The sequence below is a fragment of the Solanum lycopersicum genome, chromosome 3 (assembly GCF_036512215.1).
Source record: "Solanum lycopersicum chromosome 3, SLM_r2.1".
Lineage (NCBI taxonomy): Eukaryota > Viridiplantae > Streptophyta > Magnoliopsida > Solanales > Solanaceae > Solanum > Solanum lycopersicum.
This window is the reverse complement of record NC_090802.1, coordinates 17527678-17545717: the sequence shown is the minus strand read 5'-3', so window position 1 is coordinate 17545717 and position 18040 is coordinate 17527678. Positions and strand designations below refer to the sequence as shown.

At 32.4% G+C, this 18040-nt stretch overlaps 1 protein-coding gene and 1 long non-coding RNA gene across 4 annotated transcripts; both read left to right on the top strand.

Moving 5' to 3' along the window:
- The first annotated feature begins 2968 nt into the window (after positions 1 to 2968).
- Positions 2969 to 11155, top strand: LOC101267496 (increased DNA methylation 1-like). Of its 3 annotated transcripts, none has more exons than XM_010319670.4 (11): positions 2969 to 3142; positions 3747 to 5602; positions 6061 to 6190; positions 6288 to 6376; positions 6639 to 6883; positions 7388 to 7474; positions 7620 to 7719; positions 8432 to 8639; positions 8720 to 8849; positions 10572 to 10629; positions 10720 to 11155. In XM_010319670.4, exons 2-11 carry the CDS (start codon positions 3896 to 3898, stop codon positions 10852 to 10854), a joined length of 2889 nt encoding a protein of 962 aa, XP_010317972.1. In that variant the 5' UTR covers positions 2969 to 3142; positions 3747 to 3895; the 3' UTR covers positions 10855 to 11155. The 3 variants fall into 3 exon arrangements, with proteins under 3 accessions (XP_010317972.1, XP_010317973.1, XP_004234922.1); XM_010319671.4 differs by having other exon boundaries at positions 2984 to 3142; positions 6061 to 6178; positions 8717 to 8849; XM_004234874.5 differs by having other exon boundaries at positions 2984 to 3142; positions 8717 to 8849.
- A 3473-nt stretch (positions 11156 to 14628) lies between these two features.
- LOC104646357 (uncharacterized) lies at positions 14629 to 16066 on the top strand. Its single transcript, XR_740469.4, has 2 exons — positions 14629 to 14796; positions 15817 to 16066. It is a non-coding gene; the product is annotated as an uncharacterized lncRNA (long non-coding RNA).
- The last annotated feature ends 1974 nt before the right edge of the window (positions 16067 to 18040 follow it).

Here is an 18040-nt window from a genome sequence, read left to right as displayed (position 1 = left end):
ACACAAATGCAAAGTTCGTTTCTTGTGAATGTCAAAAACACCTAGCTTACTGATTTGACAAAATTAACTGTAGATCATACTTTAGTTTTTAGTGTGACAAAAAAAAAGTAAAATCTTTACATATAAGTTCCTGCAATCGCAAGAACAGAAAGAAAGGCTCAATAATGAGTGCAAAGTTCGGTAGGGTTAAGAGTAGCAAGGAGATTTGGATTTGGAGCTAAGTTTTTTAGGTTAAAAGGTTTGGGGATGAAGGTTGGGTTAGAGTATTTGGGTAAGTTTATAGGTGGGCTATTGGGTGAGTATATGTTTTTTTAATTAGTTTAATTAATTTTTAGGATAACCAATAAGATAATGACATATCATTAATGAATTTAGGCAGTTAAAGATGAGGGTAAAATAGAGAAAAGGTTCACACCAAGGGCATTTTAGACTCAAAATGTAGAAGAAGGTTATTTTTGTATCAATTCACATAGTTAAAGAGTATTTTAGGCCATTTTCCATATAAAATATTTGGTTTTATATTGATACATAGTTGTGTGATAAATATTAATTATCAGATATATATAGTGTTAGTTTGTCTAAATGTATCATTGCCAAAAATGAGTATTTAGCAGTAATTTATATAAATGCATCATGATCATTAATGTATATTCGATACATGTGATACTCATTAGTATGTATTGATTAAAGTACATTATGATTTATGTACCACGATTATTATTGGATAATCTTGATATACCATAAAAGACTTATTTAATTTATTACTACCTATGTAATTTTAAAATAAAAAAATATTAAATATATATTATAAAACTTTATATATTGTAAATAATACACTAGACATTACTTATGTATCAAGTATAGCAGTATTGGATTTGAAAACCTACTAGTAGAATATTTAACAATATTAGGGCTATGTATTAATGTAGTATATTGGATTTGAAAACCTACTAGTAGAATATTTAACAATATTAGGGCTATGTATTAATGTAGTAAATATATACATGATACATTGTATAACAAATAATCTATTGTAACACTGGTGTATCAGATTTCATTATAAAATTTTATATATTGTAAATGATACATTAGGCGTTATTTATGTATTAAGTACATAAGTATTGGACATGAAACCTACTAGTAGAATATTTAATAATATTAGGGTTATGTATCGGTGTAATAAATATACATGATACATTGCATAAAACATAATCTATTGTAGCACTAATGTATTAAATTTCATACCACTAAAAAGGTTGATTTAAGAAACAAAATAAACAAGATACATTGAGATTTTTCACTTTGATAAAGATGGGTGTGAAGATGCATCATCCTTCTATTTTGTCTTTCCAACTTCAGATTCTTCATGAATAAGGGATCCTTTATTTGTTTAGATCCATTCTCAACAAAATCTTCATCATCAGAATCAAAGACACAACGTACATTATCTTGATTAGTTTAAACCAATTGGATCATCTTACTAATATAAGAAGCATCATCATCCATAAGTATGGTAAAAAATAAATAAAGATGAACAGAGAGAAGCAACGAAGACGAAAACTACCTATTCAAGAAGTTGAAATTGATTTGATAGGAGAGAGAACAATTTTGAATTTCAAATTGTAAGGAAGGAATTAACTGATAAGATTGTAGGAGTAAAAATGGAAAAATGCAAATACCCCCCTAGACTATGACAAAAATTTCAGAGACACATATTAACAAAAATTTCAGAGACACATATTAACTAAAGTAAGGTCCTCTTACTCCCTGAACTTATTTTTTTTGTAATTTTATACACCTTTTGTCTTACGTGGCACATCTCGTCACTCCACTCAATTGAGGCGCGTGAGAGATATTTGATGCCACGAAAGTAAAAAAAGTGCACAAAATTACAAAAAACATAAGTTCAGTGGGGTAATAGGACCTTAGAATAGTTAAGTGTGTCTCTGAGATTCGGTCATACTCTAGGGGGGTACGTGTGCATTTTTCCGAGTAAAAATCGAGAGAGAATGATGGAGTGAATTAAGGAAGAGACAATTTTGGGAGTGTAAGATTATGTATTCAAAAGTAAAGTTTTGAGAGTAAAATAAGGAATTTTATAAATATTTTGAAATAGTAGGATATAATGGAAATTATAGAAAATAAAGATGGGTATATAAATAATTTTTTCCTTAATAAATTATAATTTTTTTGGTAAACAAAAGTGATCTAGACCGGCACAATCCGCAACCCACATATTTGTAGGGTAGACTAATTAGTTTTTAGCCCACAAAAATGAGTAACTTTCACATATATCAAATATAAAAATAATATATGTACGTTATAATAATAGTTTACATAATTGTGCTCCATATCAACTTAAATATGTATATTTCACTATACATATACAAAAGAAAACAGTTGTATAATCTGTTTCTATTTTGGTATACATATACAAAAGATCAATTATATAATCTATGTTTGTATAAAGCAAGAAAGAGAGAAAGATAAAAGGAAACTAGACAGGAAAAGATCGTATTTGCATAATCATAAGTGTATATGACGAAAATATAAATATTTGTATTTGTATATACAATTTTCTCTCGCTTTATACAAACACAAACAAAAACACAATGTATACATTTATATTTGTATAAAGTGAGAGAGACGAGTGAGATCTGGGAGAGTGGTGAGCGAAATCTGGGAAAGGGGAACGAATATATATATATATATATATATATATATATATAATTTTCTCTCGCTTTATACAAATACAAACACATTTTATACATTTGTGTTTGTATAAGAGCGAGAGAGGCGAGGGAAACTGCCAACGAGAACGAGAGCGGCAAGTGAGATTCACCAGGAGAGAGACAAAATAACATTTTACCATGGAGTAGAATTATATTAAACTATATTTATAGCATTTAATTTGAATTAATAGTTTGCGATTATATATAATATGTCAAATTTAAAGCCCCTGTACATTAGCTCGAAATAAAATGGGCCAACCGAATATTGACTGCTGCTGGACTAGCTCTAACACTAGAAATACCAATACAAATACAATTAGAATACAATAATAAAGGGCATCTCATGTCAATACGGTACTTCTCACAATTAAATAATATTTTACATCGCCTTCATTGGTTTTCTTTTATAGGTATGTAATCAATCTCCTCCTCCTTTTGTCTGCTTAGTGCTTCTCTTTTTGTGCATCTTCGATATGTTTTCGTATTATTGCGAACTGAATTTGGGTTTTTGTTGGGTAGCCTTAGGTTGAGCCGCCCTTGTCAGTGAACATGAATTTTTAATTGAATGAATTCATTATTACGCCAATGTAATCAGTGAATCGGTTGAATTTAATCTTGAAGAGAAGATGGACTTTTAATTGGATGAATTCATTCTTAAGCCAATGTGATCAGTGAATTGGTTGAATTTAATCTTGAGGGCATATGGACTTTTAATTGAATGAATTCATGCTTAAGTCAATGTAATCAGTGAATTGGTTGAATTTAATCTTGAGGGAACATTGACTTTTAATTGAATGAATTCATGCTTAAGTCAATGTAATCAGTGAATTGGTTGAATTTAATCTTGAGGGAACATGAACTTTTAATTGAATGAATTCATTCTTAAGCCAATGTAATCAGTGAATTGGTTGAATTTAATCTTGAGGGACCATGAATTTTTAATTGAATAAGAATTTTACCATAAAAAAAAATTCAGTTACTTCATGAAAGCTAAATTCATGAATTGTTTTTCAGGAGACTTCAAGAACATGATAAGAAAGCTGAAGCACTGGTTTAGTGGCTTTTAGGATTGAGCTTCCCCTACACCAGACTTTGTAGAGAAGGCAATTAATAGAATTTTCATCAGGCTATACCAAGTTTGAAACATATATTGATAGCTCACCATGGTACCTTTTATTGAAGCCATATGCAATTCGGTTAGTGGGGAGATGCTGTGTGTGGATCCGTATGTATCATGTCTTCAGCCTGTAGAAAAACAACTTGTTTCGGGGGGTTTTGTACCAATATCAGAGGATGTTCCAATGAGTGGTAGTGTTATGTTTAACTCAGTTCTGCCAAGCCAAGAACAACAACCAGCTATATCACCTAATGCTTTGTCAGTTTCACATCCCCCTAAAAATGAAATTTCCGGTACTTTGTCAATTACTAAGAGTGACAATAAGATACATTCTAGCAAGAGGAAGCGACTTGAATGGAAGACCATCTCCCATGAAACTGAGCTTTGTCCTGATGCAGTTTCCGAGTGCAATGATAATTATATGTCGAACCATGGGTCCTTAGAGTCCTTGCAAGAACTTAAGGAACATCTGTCTTACTTAGGATGGAAAATTGAGCAAGCAAAGGATTACAACATCATTAGGACACGGTACGTGGCTCCTGATGGGAAGATATTTCAATCACTTCGTAAAGTTTGTAAGATGTTGGAAAATTCAGAAACTCGGGCAGAAGGCCAGAAAACATCATATGATGGTTCATCTGATGATCTCAACCTTTCTACTTGCCTGGCAAAATCACAGACATGCAATGAGTTGTCTGAGCTGCAATATACTTCTCAAGCACCACTCGTTCCTCCTGAATATTGCCCTGAAGCTGTAATTGACTATTGTTTATTGGGATCACCAGACTATCCTGCCTATAAGAAGTTGAACAGTGGGGAAAAGAAGTCTATGATCATGAAAGCTAAGAAACACCTCGCTGCAATAGGATGGATATTTTCTTATTGTCAGAAAGGGGACAGGAGAGAACTGCGGTATTGTCCTCCTCATGGGAGGAAAAAATTCATCTCTCTTCGAACAGCATGCATATGGTGTATGCAGCAGTGGAAAGCTGAGGGACAGATGCCTGAATTAGTTTCCCGGTCAAATGTTCTGGAACTTCAGGGAAATTTGGCACCTCACAGGACCTCATGTAAGAAATTATCAATGGCGACATTTTCTGCCTTGCCACTTCGGAAAGAACCTACTCAACTTAATAAAGTCACAGTTTGTGAAATCAGCGAAACAAGAAAGAAGAGTAACCACACAGGTGGGTGGAACATGTTAAAAGAAGGAAAATCTAGATCTTCAAGAACAGTAATAGATGGTACAGAATCTCAGTCTTCAGCTTGTCAGTTGCGATCAAGTAAAAGAGCTCGGCAGGCAACAGTTTCTTCTTCCTTGCATCATACACCTCGAACAGTTTTATCTTGGTTGATTGACAATAATATGGTTCTTCCCCGTGCCAAAGTGCAGTATCGTGTGAAAAAAGATGGTCGTCCAATGGCAGAAGGATGGATCACTCGTGCAGGGATCAAATGCAAGTGCTGTCAAAAAGTTTATGGAATTAGCAATTTTGAGGTGCATGCTGGAAGCAGTTATCACAGACCTTCAGCAAATATATTTTTGGAAGATGGACGATCCCTTCTTGATTGTCAACTGCAGATGAAAGAAAAGAGTATTGTAAGAAACACAAGGAAGAGATCACCTTTGTTGAAGAAGCGCAGCCATTTGGGCACAAATGACAATGTGTGTTCTGTGTGCCATTACGGTGGTGAATTACTTCTGTGTGATGAATGCCCATCTTCCTTTCATATTGGTTGCCTTGGAATGAAGGTCTCTTTCTCTCTGTCACTCTTATCGTACCTTTGTTTCTATCTCCTCCCATCTCCAACCCAACACCAATTCTTGCACTATTTTTGTGTATAAATAGTGTTACACCAAATTTGGTGAAATACTATTCATCAACACCAAATCTCTTTGTGATTATTTTATTATTATTTGTATTATATAAAACTTTTGAAAAGATAAATGAAATAAAAGATAAGAATATAATATTGAAGAGAGGGAAGAATATAAAGTGAATATTCTTTTTAGTGTTGTAGGTTGGAGCCGTTGGAGTTGGTTTACACTAAAATAGTGTTGGTGTTATGGGTTGCAGATTCCCTGTGATCCATATTGTCAATTACATTGGTTAGGCAGTGATAAATAGATAGATAGATAGATAGAGAGAGAGCATTTTGCATATTGGTTCTACACCTGTTTGATACAACTGCATTCTATTGCTTAAACAGGAGGTTCCTGATGGCGAGTGGTTTTGTCCATCATGCTGTTGTGAAATGTGTGGCCAGAGCAGATTTGATAAAAACAAAGACCACTTTACAGACAGCAGTCTACTTATCTGTTTTCAGTGTGAGCACAAGTGTAAGAAGCTCTTTTGATCATTTTTTATGTTCCTACAGCAGCATATACAGGATTCTGTGGATGTTTGGCATTACTGATGTTGATCACTTATGTACAGATCATGCTCGGTGCATGAGAGATAAGGGCCTTCAAAAGCTGGATTGTTATCCTGTAGGAAAATGGTTTTGCAATAAGAGATGTGAGCAGGTAATTGGATTCATGCCTAAGACAGAATAGAAAGCATTTGCATCTTGAGTAGAGCGCACAGCTTCCATTTCTTGTCAATTGTCTCATTGAGAAGTTATTTTCAGTGTAGAATGCAGTTGAACGGTCGGATCTTAAAAGAATTTCTTGTTGATTATTCCCATCTTATAAATCCTAGGGATATGTTAAACTAGTATCCGCTTCTGTCTATTGAAGTTTACTTTTAAGAAACAGTTTGTCTAAGTCAACTTAATGTCTGTTGCAGATATGTTTGGGTATCCACCAACTCTTGGCAAAGCCAGTCATAGTGGGAATTGATAACCTCACTTGGACTTTATTGAAATACGTAAAACCTGATGATTTTGATTCAGATGCTGCTAAAGATGAGTTCGTCCTGGAGACTTATAGTAAACTTGGTGTCGCTTTGGATGTGATGCATGAATGCTTTGAGCCTGTCGAAGAACCTTACACAAGGAGGGATCTTATGGAAGATGTTATCTTCAATAGATGGTAATATCCAGCTTTAGAAATTCTTGAGTAACCTTTGTTGAATTATGTGCAAATATTCTTGTTGAACTGCATAATTTATGGAAAACTAAGTTAAGCATATCATATGACACATTCATTGTTGACACTGTTTCACCGAAGGTTAGATTAGAGCTTCTACCATTCATGAACTTAATCAGCCATGATTTTAGACTTGCCATAATAGAAGTTGGAAGTGCCTTTAGACTTGTAACTATAGAGAACATGGTAATCTGTGTAAAAAGAACTGTAGATGACATGATATATCTCAACTTGAACACATATTAGTTTCGAAGCTGCAGTACCTAGCTGATATTTGAGTATGGTATTCGATTCTAACCAGATGTTCTTTTGACAGCAAATTGTTGTGGGTTTACTTAGCAAGTGTAGTGTTTATCTCTCGAGTTGCTTAAACACTACTTTCAGAGACTTGTATCTATATGTTTTAATTATCTATGCTCTGAAAAAAGTTGTTATACGAAATTGCAGGTCAGAGCTGAATCGCTTAAATTTTCAGGGTTTCTATACTGTACTTCTGGAAAGAAATGACGAAGTGATTACAGTAGCGACTGTGAGGTATCCAACCATTATATATTAGTATCATTCATTGAAGTAAACTTTTCTCAAGTTATCATTTAGTATGAATCTCTTTAGTCTGAAAAATTAGTTGAATAATGTGACTGAATTTTAGATAGTAAGCTAACAATTTTCATGCTCATAGGATTTATGGAGAAAAAGTAGCTGAGGTTCCTCTTGTGGCAACAAGATTTCAGTACCGCAGACTTGGAATGTGTCACATCTTAATGAATGAGCTTGAAACGGTATGCAAATCTACTTTTTCTTTCATTTTCCTTCTTCAGAGAGCGGAAGGAAGAGTTGTTGCTAAGGATGTATCTAATGTCTGTTTTTAAAAGATAAAAAAGAATTACTTTATTAAGAAGGGATGTTCATGAAAGCTATAATTTATAGGAGATATCTTTGAATTTTAATTTTTTTTGTCATGTGTTTCTTTCGTTCGATGGTTATATAATTAACATTTTCGAGGCTATGCATTTGAGTTGACTGTTCGGGGACATTGGCTTGCTCTCCTTATCGGAAGTATAAACATGCATTTTATAAGAGAAAAACCTTTGGACATGGTTATTTTGGTTCTCTAGATGTCATATTAAGCAACACTCTTAGGGCTTTATTTTTTTGGTTGGCTTCAATGCTCAGTTATGCCACATCGATGTCAAGTTATGGTTACCTATCAAAACAAAAGGATTTCAATTCTAGTTAAGAATAAGTGATGTTATGGTGCAAATCTATGGTTTTCTTTCTTTGTTGCTACGTACATGGGATAATGATGAGCATGCTTTGAAATAGATTGAATATGCTTGTCATCTGATCTGATGACAAGATCATATCAGATGGTTTTCTTTCTTTGTCGCTACGTACGTGGGATAATGATGGGCATGCTTTGACATAGATTTAATATGCTTGTCATCTGTTCTGCTTGCCTTTCAACTAATGCAATTTTGTTATTCACTCCAGAAACTAATGGAATTAGGAGTTGAGAGGCTAGTTTTGCCTGCTGCGCCCGCCGTGCTAAACACATGGACCACGTCATTTGGTTTCACAATGGTGAAAGAATCTCAGAGGCTAAACTTCTTGAATTACACTTTTCTTGATTTCCAGGGTACAGTAATGTGTCAGAAACTCCTCCAGAATATCCCTCCAGAGGTATCAAGTGACTCAACAGGTGTGTAAAAATCTTCATTTACTGTGGAAGGAGATGGAGATTTGATATGCATGGACTAAAACGTCATTTTTATTCAGAAGCTTATCAACCTCAACTTGACCACATAAAAAGCAAGGAGACTGTTGAGTTGGATGGAAACAGTGCGCTTTCTGAGGTCTTCCAAGCTGAGCAACTTGAAGGGAGTGAAATTGTGGGTCAAGGATATGCAGAGTATGTTTCCCTTTTGTTTTCTCTGTTTTTTTAGGACTGAAGAAGGGAGTAATCAGAGAGATATGATATTCGAATTATGCAGAACGTAACATGAAAATTGTAATATGACTTTGATAACCTATTCAAGCTTGATAATTATGTCTTTAGGAGACAAGTGACATGCAGAATATAGCTTTATCCCACAAATTATCAGGAGCATTAGAACTAATTAAAACTAATTAAGATGGGATTCATCATAAAAGAATTAGCAGTACTCCTTATGAGTTGTGGAAAGGTTATAAACCTAAATTGAAATATTGAAGTGTGGGAGTGCCATGTTAATTTTCTTTTCTCGAAACCTAGAAAGAGTAAAATAAGTTCTAAAACTGCTGATTGCATGCTTTTTAACTATGCTGAAGATAGATATCTGCATATAGATTTCTTGTCTTAAAGAGTGATGCACTTGATTGCAATACTATTATTGAGATAAAGAACATATACAATTTCTCAAGCACCCGTCGAAATAAATAGTCAATCTTGCTACTATTGAGGAAATGAGGAGTTAAATGCCTAGGAAAGAGTGTTTTTTTTTCTTTTATGAAAATGATTTTCAAACTCTTTTTGTTGACAATGAATCATCAAATTATTTGGAAGTTATATCTTTCTTCGATGCTAAATTTTTGAAAGAGGCAATGAAATTGAAATTGATTCAATTATGAAGACTAATACATGGATTTTGACAGATTTACCTCCTGGTGCAAAACCTATTGGTCATAAATAATTTTTCAAAAAAGAAACTTAATCATGAAGTAGGTTCATCTGGTTAGTAACAAGTCAATATTAATACTGCACACTAATTGAGAGTGCTTGAACTATTACTAATTGTGAGTGATGAGTTGTTAACTTTTATGAATTTTAGTCCTTAAAGATGGTGTATTCAAAATAATATACATTTGATGAACTCACCTGTATGTGAAGTGGAGTGAGACTGCTCCTATGAGATTTTGGCCTAGTTTCTAGAGCTCTCATGGATAACCAGGCACCCTCAGGGCCTATGGGCACAAAAATCGTGTTGAACAACAAAATTACAAGTCTAAATGTGATTAATATAATCTCTGACTTACAATAAGAATTATTGGTTCATAGAAATATATTTCACCCGTAATTCTGGAAGTTAAAAGTTTGGTTCATAGTTCAAAAGACACCAAAACCTATTGCATTTAGGCCATGCAAATCCAACAATCTTTTTTTACTCTTTAATTTAGTACTTTTTCGTTGAAAAATCTTGAAATAGTGGGGGATTGTAATGATATTTCAATATTTTTAATGGGCAAATGGCCCACTAGGTGAAAAGGTGGCAAGAGAAATATCATTAGTCAAGCAGGTTGCCACCTAACATTACTGGAACGAAAAACTGCACTATTACAGGAAATAAAGACTACTAAAAGATATAATTACTGTTGTACTTAGGAGTGATAACATATAATGGATAGGGGATTAGGAAGTTCAGCAAATGAGCATCTTATTATAGATCTACTTTTGTTGTATAAGAATGTTGGTTGCAGAGGCTGTTTGTAGTCTTATATTAGGTTGTCCGGTCTTGATTGTCCTTTGGAACAGTGAACACGTTTAGGATCCAAATGCATACTTAGGATTTGATTGTGATCTTGTGCTATATGTTTTGTTCAAACTCTGCAATTTCTTTCCTAGCTGATAAAAACTAAACTGTCTTACCACTTCTAGTGCACCTGGAGGATGTGAAAGCAATGATATGGATGCTCCAACACCTCTCATTACTGTGGTACATTTCCATTACTCATAACATTGTCTCAGCAGGTTTTCTTTACTTAGATCCTCATGTTAAGTATTATCGTTTATGGTCTTTGAGCAGGCGAACCAGCAAGCTCCTCTTGGTTGCCAGGATGAGACTAGTCTGCAATACCAAGCTGAAGTTACTGATAGTAATGTTTTAGAAAAAACAGGTGTTGTCCAATACAAATGTTACAAGCGGAGAAAAAAGATATAATAGTAAGCTAGTTTTGGAAGGAGTAGCTAGTAAGCTGGTAAATTATTACGAAACGACGACACAACCATGGAATTTTGATGGCCAAATATGTTTTCTCCGTTAACCTTATTTTTTCGTAGTTAAAGGGGAGAATTTAAGGGCTGTTACTCGTGTATATTTTCATGTACAGCTATCTCTAGGTAGCATTAGCTAATAAAGATCTTTTCTAATCCTGAAAGTACAAATGTATAGAATCAGTCTACGGTTTGCAAGTATTCAATGTCCAGAGCCATTCATTTATAAAAGCAAAATGTTTGAGAAATTTCCATATTGGGTTTCTAGGCCAGCAAATGGAAGAACATACAGGAAGAATGAAACAAAGGCAATTTGGTACAGTAGTCTTATAAGAAAGAGCAAGTTATGCAAATGATTGAAAGAAACATTTTGCTTGATAAAACTTGATACGTCTTCACATCTTCAATCCTCATGAGCATCTTCCACTTAATAATAACTCATATGTTTCTATTATTCCTTGTAAGCAGGAAGCTATAAGGCTAATATTCTCTTCAGTTGCTTTTTCCATATTTTTAATAATCAGAGAAGGGTAATTAACTTATTTTCTTTCTTAATGACACCATAAAACTCATGTCTCTAAAATTAGCCTCCTCTCTTTATTGTACTTGAGAGCTTATGTATATGTGTGTCATTACCTCTCTTTATTTGTACTTGAGAGCTTATGTAATATGTGTGTCATTACCTCTCTTTATTTGTACTTGAGAGCTTATGTATATGTGTGTCATTACCTCTCTTTATTTGTACTTGAGAGCTTATGTAAATGTGTGTCATTATCTTAAAGATTTAAACTCTCAGACATCTCCTATAGTTTATCGACTGCCGGAGTTTTCACTAGAAGCATCTAGTATCTCGTTAACATACATTTTAGGTTTTTGTTTCTTGTTTTGTTTTGCTATTTGATTTTCTTGTGCTTTAGTTTTTAATTTATTGCTGAGTTTTTGTTCGTCTTTAGTTTTTGGACCGATTCTTTGTATAGTTGTTTGCTTTGCTAATAAAGAGTTTTTACCCAATGGATCTATCAATAAGAAAAAGGTGCAATTTCACCACATCTCATAAAAAGTTGTTACAAACTTTAATGAAGTAGTAGCATATGCTAAGACAACTAATTTTTTTAGGGATGTTGATTTATAAAAGAAAAAACTATACGTTCTTTTTGACAACCAATTTAGACACTCCATATTCTAATTAATTTTTTTAGCCTTTTCAATCTCAAGCAATGTTGTAATAATTGTTTTACAAAATTTAAAATATTTGTAAAATCATTGCAAGGCAAGATTCATTAATTTCTACTTTTATAAACATTGAGAAAATTATTTTATTGTACACCATAGATTTCAAAAAAGGAATAGGTTGCATAAATTTTGTCTACTGGTTCAGGTCTATGAGACTAGTCTATAGTTGTAGAACTTTCTATGGATCGTAGACCAGTCTAGTAAAAAGTTGGAAAATAATTTTTTAAATTAAGTCCAATACCTTATCCTACAATCGATCGGAATGTTCCATCGTATGGTCTATGGGTCGTAGGTGTGTTCCGTAGAAGCAATCTAGACTTCTTGAAATTTTGAGGTTAAGGCTAAGTTCTACGAGTAGGGGCTATAGACCGTAGGAAGTCCTATAGACCGTAGAAGGGTTCATCAAAATTTTAGTAGTTTAAGGTCCCAATAATTTGTATACGGTTCGTTTGTTAAAATCACAGGCCAGTCCGATAGTTATTTCTTAGGAGTTCTTGGATATTTCCTAAATATTTTAAGCCTCTACTATATCATTACACTCTATACGTGTTTCTTGATGCAAATATGAGCATTATCTGACATCGGTGATTTGACAATTTGTAGAGATATTTGGAGATTGAGGGTAAGTTGATGGCTTCCTGGTTTGACTTATCTCCATCTTAATTTAGTTTTGTGCAGTCATCTGTATTTGAGACAGGTTTGTAATTTTTGGTCTACTTTTGAGATTTATATTTTTTTAGTAGCTTTATTTTTTCATCCACTAGATTGTGAGATTGGATTGTATATTGTTGTATGTATATATTGATGTCATTTCTCATTTTTGCGTTGCTTTCCTTTATACTATTAACAGTTACTCGGTTGCTTGTTACTTATCGTTTAGATATATGGATTGACTTACCTACTTGTGGGTGATGGTAAGTATCATCATGCCTTGAGATCCTGATTATTGACATAGAATTTATTGTTATTAGCATTTTTTGAAGCTTAGGGTAAACCATAGAAAAAATTTAGTTTTCTATCATCTAATTTATTTATTTTTGGAATAAAAAATGTGTGGTTGTCTGAATACGAACATACATCTTCAATTTCAAATAGCTTTCTATACAATCTCAACAAATTTTCATCGACAACAATTCAGGTAAGCTGATATGATACAACAATAAGGGTATTGGAGTTATACACCATATTACCAAGATAACGAGTTATTAGGCTCTTAACGGGTATATATCTAGATCTCCTCACATAATCTCCTAACAAAAACTAAATAATTAACCTTTTAAAAATTTAAACTTAGATTGTGGTATTAATTTATCTTGTGAGATTCAACCCATTAAAGGATAGATCCAAAAAAGCAAAACTAGTTGTTAATGATAAAATTACTTGAGACAATTAATTCAACATGATGAACAAACACTGATTTCTGTTTAGTAAGAGAATACGAAAATTTTTATTAATTTTGTATGATATATTCATCATCGAATATTATTTTTGACTGTCAGAGTTTTCACTAGAAACATCTGGTATCTCTCGCACATCCAATATAGATTTTTGTTTATTGTTTTGTTTTTCTATTTGATTTTCTTATGTTTTAGTTTTTATTTTTGCTGATTTTTGGTTGTGCTTTAGATTTTAGGCTGGTCCTTTGTATAGTTATTTTTTTTCCTGATTAAGATTTTGACTCAATGGGTCTTTCAATAATTAAAGTGCACCTTGACCACATCACATAAAAAGTTGTACCAAACTTTAATGAAGTAGTGGCAGATGCAACAACTTCAAATTTTCAATGATGTAAATATTTAAAAGAAAAACTACACGTGCTTGTTGAAAACCAATTTAGACTCTCCATATTCTAACTGATTTCTTGAGCCTTTTCAATTTCAAACAATGTTATAATTATTGTTTTTCAAAATTTAAAATGCTTTTAAAATCATTGCAAGGAAAGATTTATATACTTTATACTTTTATAGATATTTAAAAAATTATTTTATTGTAACACCACAAATTTCAAAAAAAGAATAGGTTGCATATTTTTTTCTAATGGTTTAGGTGTATGAGACTAGTCTACTATTCGTAGAACTTTCTACGGGTCGTAGACTAGTCTCATAGAAAGTTGAAAAAATATTTTTAAAATCAAGTTCCAGTACCTTATCCTACGATTGATCAGGACAGTCCGTCGTATGGTCTACGGGTCATAGGTGTGTTCCGTGGAAGCAATTCAAGTTAGTGAAATTTAGGGCTAAGGTTGAATTCTAGTAGTCTACGAGCTTAGGAAAGTCCTATGGACAGTAGAAGGGTCCCATCAAAAGTTGGGTAATTTTAAGATCCCAGTTGTTGGTCTATGATTGACCAGTACGAATCATAGAAAGTGTTATGGTCCGTAGATTACAATCGTAGACCAGTCCGACTTTTATTTCTTAGGAAATTTTGGGTCTTTCTGAAATGTTTTAATTCTATACTATGCCGTTTTATCCTTTATCCTAAGTCTTATATAGATACTTTAAGTTCTATATCTACCCACTTCAAACCTATTATCTTGTTTTCTGGAACTCAGCCAGATTCATTCTCCCAAATTCCCTCTCAATCTAAGGAAAAAGAAGAAGCTAGGGTTCCTCTAAGTTCTTCAATTCACTATTGATCTTGGGCTTTGAGTAGAAAGGTATGTAGGTATTCAAATATGGAGTCCATTCCTCCATGGGGTTTCCAAGCTTTTCAATTTAATTGATCAAATTAGGATTCTTCTTAATTCTACATGAGTTTCATTCAATTGTGATTCTTTTCTTGTTGTTTAAGTCTTCCATTGCATGATTTAATGTAAATTATATGATATCTAGTAGAAATCATATGAAGTCAACCATCATCCATGACTTTCAAATTATGAACTTGTGAAAAATTCATAAATTTTTGAACGAAGCTTGAAGGATTATGCATGTCTTATATAAATGATGTTTATGATGATATGATGCTTTTAGATGGAAGTATATATATTATTGTGAAAGGTTTTCTCACATACGAATATAATCATGATTGTTAAAAAATTTCTCACATATGGATTCACAATAGTGAAAGGTTTTTTCACCTATGCTTGAATTGTAATTTAAGGAGCTATTCTATGTTTTGATATCTGGATTTGGATTAACCATTAATCATATATTTCCTATGTTATAATGATTTTGATTTTTGTCAATTTCATTGACATTTTGACTAAGCACCAAGAAGGCTTTGAGGCGGATGCTCAAATAGGGTAATTTCTAGTAACAACTTATAGTCTGTAACTATGTGCCTCAGTAGAATTATTATAAATGACCTAACTAACGGATCCACTTTAGAAAAATATGATGTGTACAAATTCTACCTTGTAAAGTAGAAATCCCTTCTTTTAGTATGAGGGACATACTGATTCCATGATATAAATCTTATGGTCTTATTGTCAGTAATATCCCACAAATACGATTTTGTTCTCCAAATGCTTTTCTTATATCTCATATTTTAAACGCATGGACCATATCTTATGAAATATATGTTGTTGCTTCTTTAAACCTTTAAATGTTCAAATGTTTGTCATGGATTTCATATTTAAGCTATTCATGTCATCTTGTCTAGTTATACATATTGTCTCATACTTAGTACATTTCATGTACGAATGCATACTTATGTCTATATTGTCTCATTACTGTAGGGTCTGGTGCTCCTACCTCTCACACTCGTGATTAGTTGATTATTCTATCAAATTCAATACTGCGTGAGTCATGTATTACGAGGACCATGAAATTTTTACTTGCTTTATGTCTTTCTAGTTTTTGGACTATGTATGTGGTGTATGTGTTACATCTCAACCACTTCTTATGATGTTTAGATGGCTTGTTGAGATTATTTTAGATTCTGTTTTATCAAACTCTTTTAGAATATGAAATGCTACTTTTGAAATATTTATTTCTATTATCTTGTATGATATATGCTTGTATAGAGTCTTTTGGGGTTCTATGTACCATGTTACACCTAGTATATACTTTAGGGCGTGACATTCAAAAATGTCATGACCTCAATTCTCTGCTCATAATGACACCTACTACATCTTACCATAGGTAAGCTAAACTCATATCCTAGAACAACGAGTAATAGATTATCATGGGTAAGAAAACATAAGGAGAACGGAGAATGATATCAAACAAAGAAACATAATTAAACATAAATATTTAAAACAAAAGTCAAACCATTAAGGCTCAATCCAACACAATATACATAATCATGGTCAAACAATAACCTAATCGATCCCCTATAAGTCCGGAAGGTTGAAGCAACTAACATAACCCAACCAACTCACCATAAGACCAGTGGGTCAAACAACAATTAATTACACTTAAGATAGGTAATGCATATCAATATTGGTAATGAAATAGAAACCAACTGAGCTGTCAAAACCAAGTGCCACACAACAATATATGCATATACGTTCTCCCTCTGGCATCTAGGTAGGACCTAAGTGAATACCCTCATCTGGCTTAATGTGTTACACGACTAAAGGGACTCACAAGGGACTTAAAAGTTTGTATACACTTTCTGTTACAGAAAAAGAACCTTCAAATATATTTGTCGTAGTATTAGATATGCTCCTTCATGGTAATTGATCAAATTAGGTGTCAAATGAAGAATTAGATACGTACTAATAGCGTGAAAAGAAGATACTCCTAGATATAAGAATGAGAGAAAAAATATAATTCGTGGAATTGTTTTATACTTTATCGAGTTAATAATAGGGCAAATTACATCAATTCCACTAGTTTAAGTCCCGGTTACTAAGATTTTCAATAGTTTCAAATATTACTTCTTCTACCATATTTCATGCTTAGGATACATGAGTTTGAATCTGCGAGATACATGTATCCGCAAACTTTAAAATTGAGATACACATTTTATTTATTTAAATAAATTGGTTGTAACTGATTCCTTAATTATGAGTAATAATTTTCAGTATACATGTACAATTAATTTTGGAAATTTAAATTAATCAACTCCCTTGATGTAAGGTATTTTTGTTTAATTAATTTCATTATACTATTCTTCGAAATAATAAATTCATTAATTACTGATAGAAAGATATAATATGTATTTCTTGGTCATGTAATTTGATTAGTTTCATTTTATTACTCTTAAAATATAAAAATTATTAATTTGAGGTACCATTATTAATATATGATGTATCCAACAAACTAAACACTTAGATACATGAATATCATACAAGTACATTCAAATGTATCAAAGAAGTATCTAGTATTAATTTCTTATACTTGTTATATGTGTTTAGTATTAATTTCATTTATATATTTATATGATCTAATATTAATTTCATGTATCTTCTATATGTATCTAATATTTGTTTGACGTATCAAGTATCAATTTCATACATTATATTCAAAAACATGTATATCCGATACATAGTTAGCACATACATATAATTATGTGTATCTAAATATGAAATATAAAATTGAAATGCATAGATTTAGGAACAAATTATAATGGTATAGTATATGTCTTATCATTAATCCAACAAAAAAAAAAGTAAAAAAGTTTCAAAAAATCTTCCTTTTTTTTAACATGTCAAGAATTTTCTTCTCATAGATACTTATAATCTTTACTCAGGATACACGAATTCTTAACTATTTATATGTACACTTAATGTATATTCAACATTGTTGCATTTCTAATGGTGTATTTATTTTGTTAATTAAAGCTTGACATAATTCTTCCATTTTGATTGGATCGCTCCTATACTTATAACTCTTCTCAACTTGAATGTTGGCGGATGAAGATAGTCCCTGGAATGAGAAATTCATAAATGACAATAAGCAAATAAATGTTGTTTGATTTAGTATAATATTGTTAATGTGTAGTACATTTAACAA

Bases quoted from the DNA above. Each gene is read 5' to 3' on its own strand.
- LOC101267496 (XM_004234874.5), top strand. From the start codon at position 3,896: ATGGTACCTTTTATTGAAGCCATATGCAATTCGGTTAGTGGGGAGATG. The intron at 6,884-7,387 runs GTAATATCCAGC...ACGAAATTGCAG, and splicing joins GATGTTATCTTCAATAGATG to GTCAGAGCTGAATCGCTTAA. The intron at 8,640-8,716 runs GTGTGTAAAAAT...ATTTTTATTCAG, and splicing joins GGTATCAAGTGACTCAACAG to AAGCTTATCAACCTCAACTT.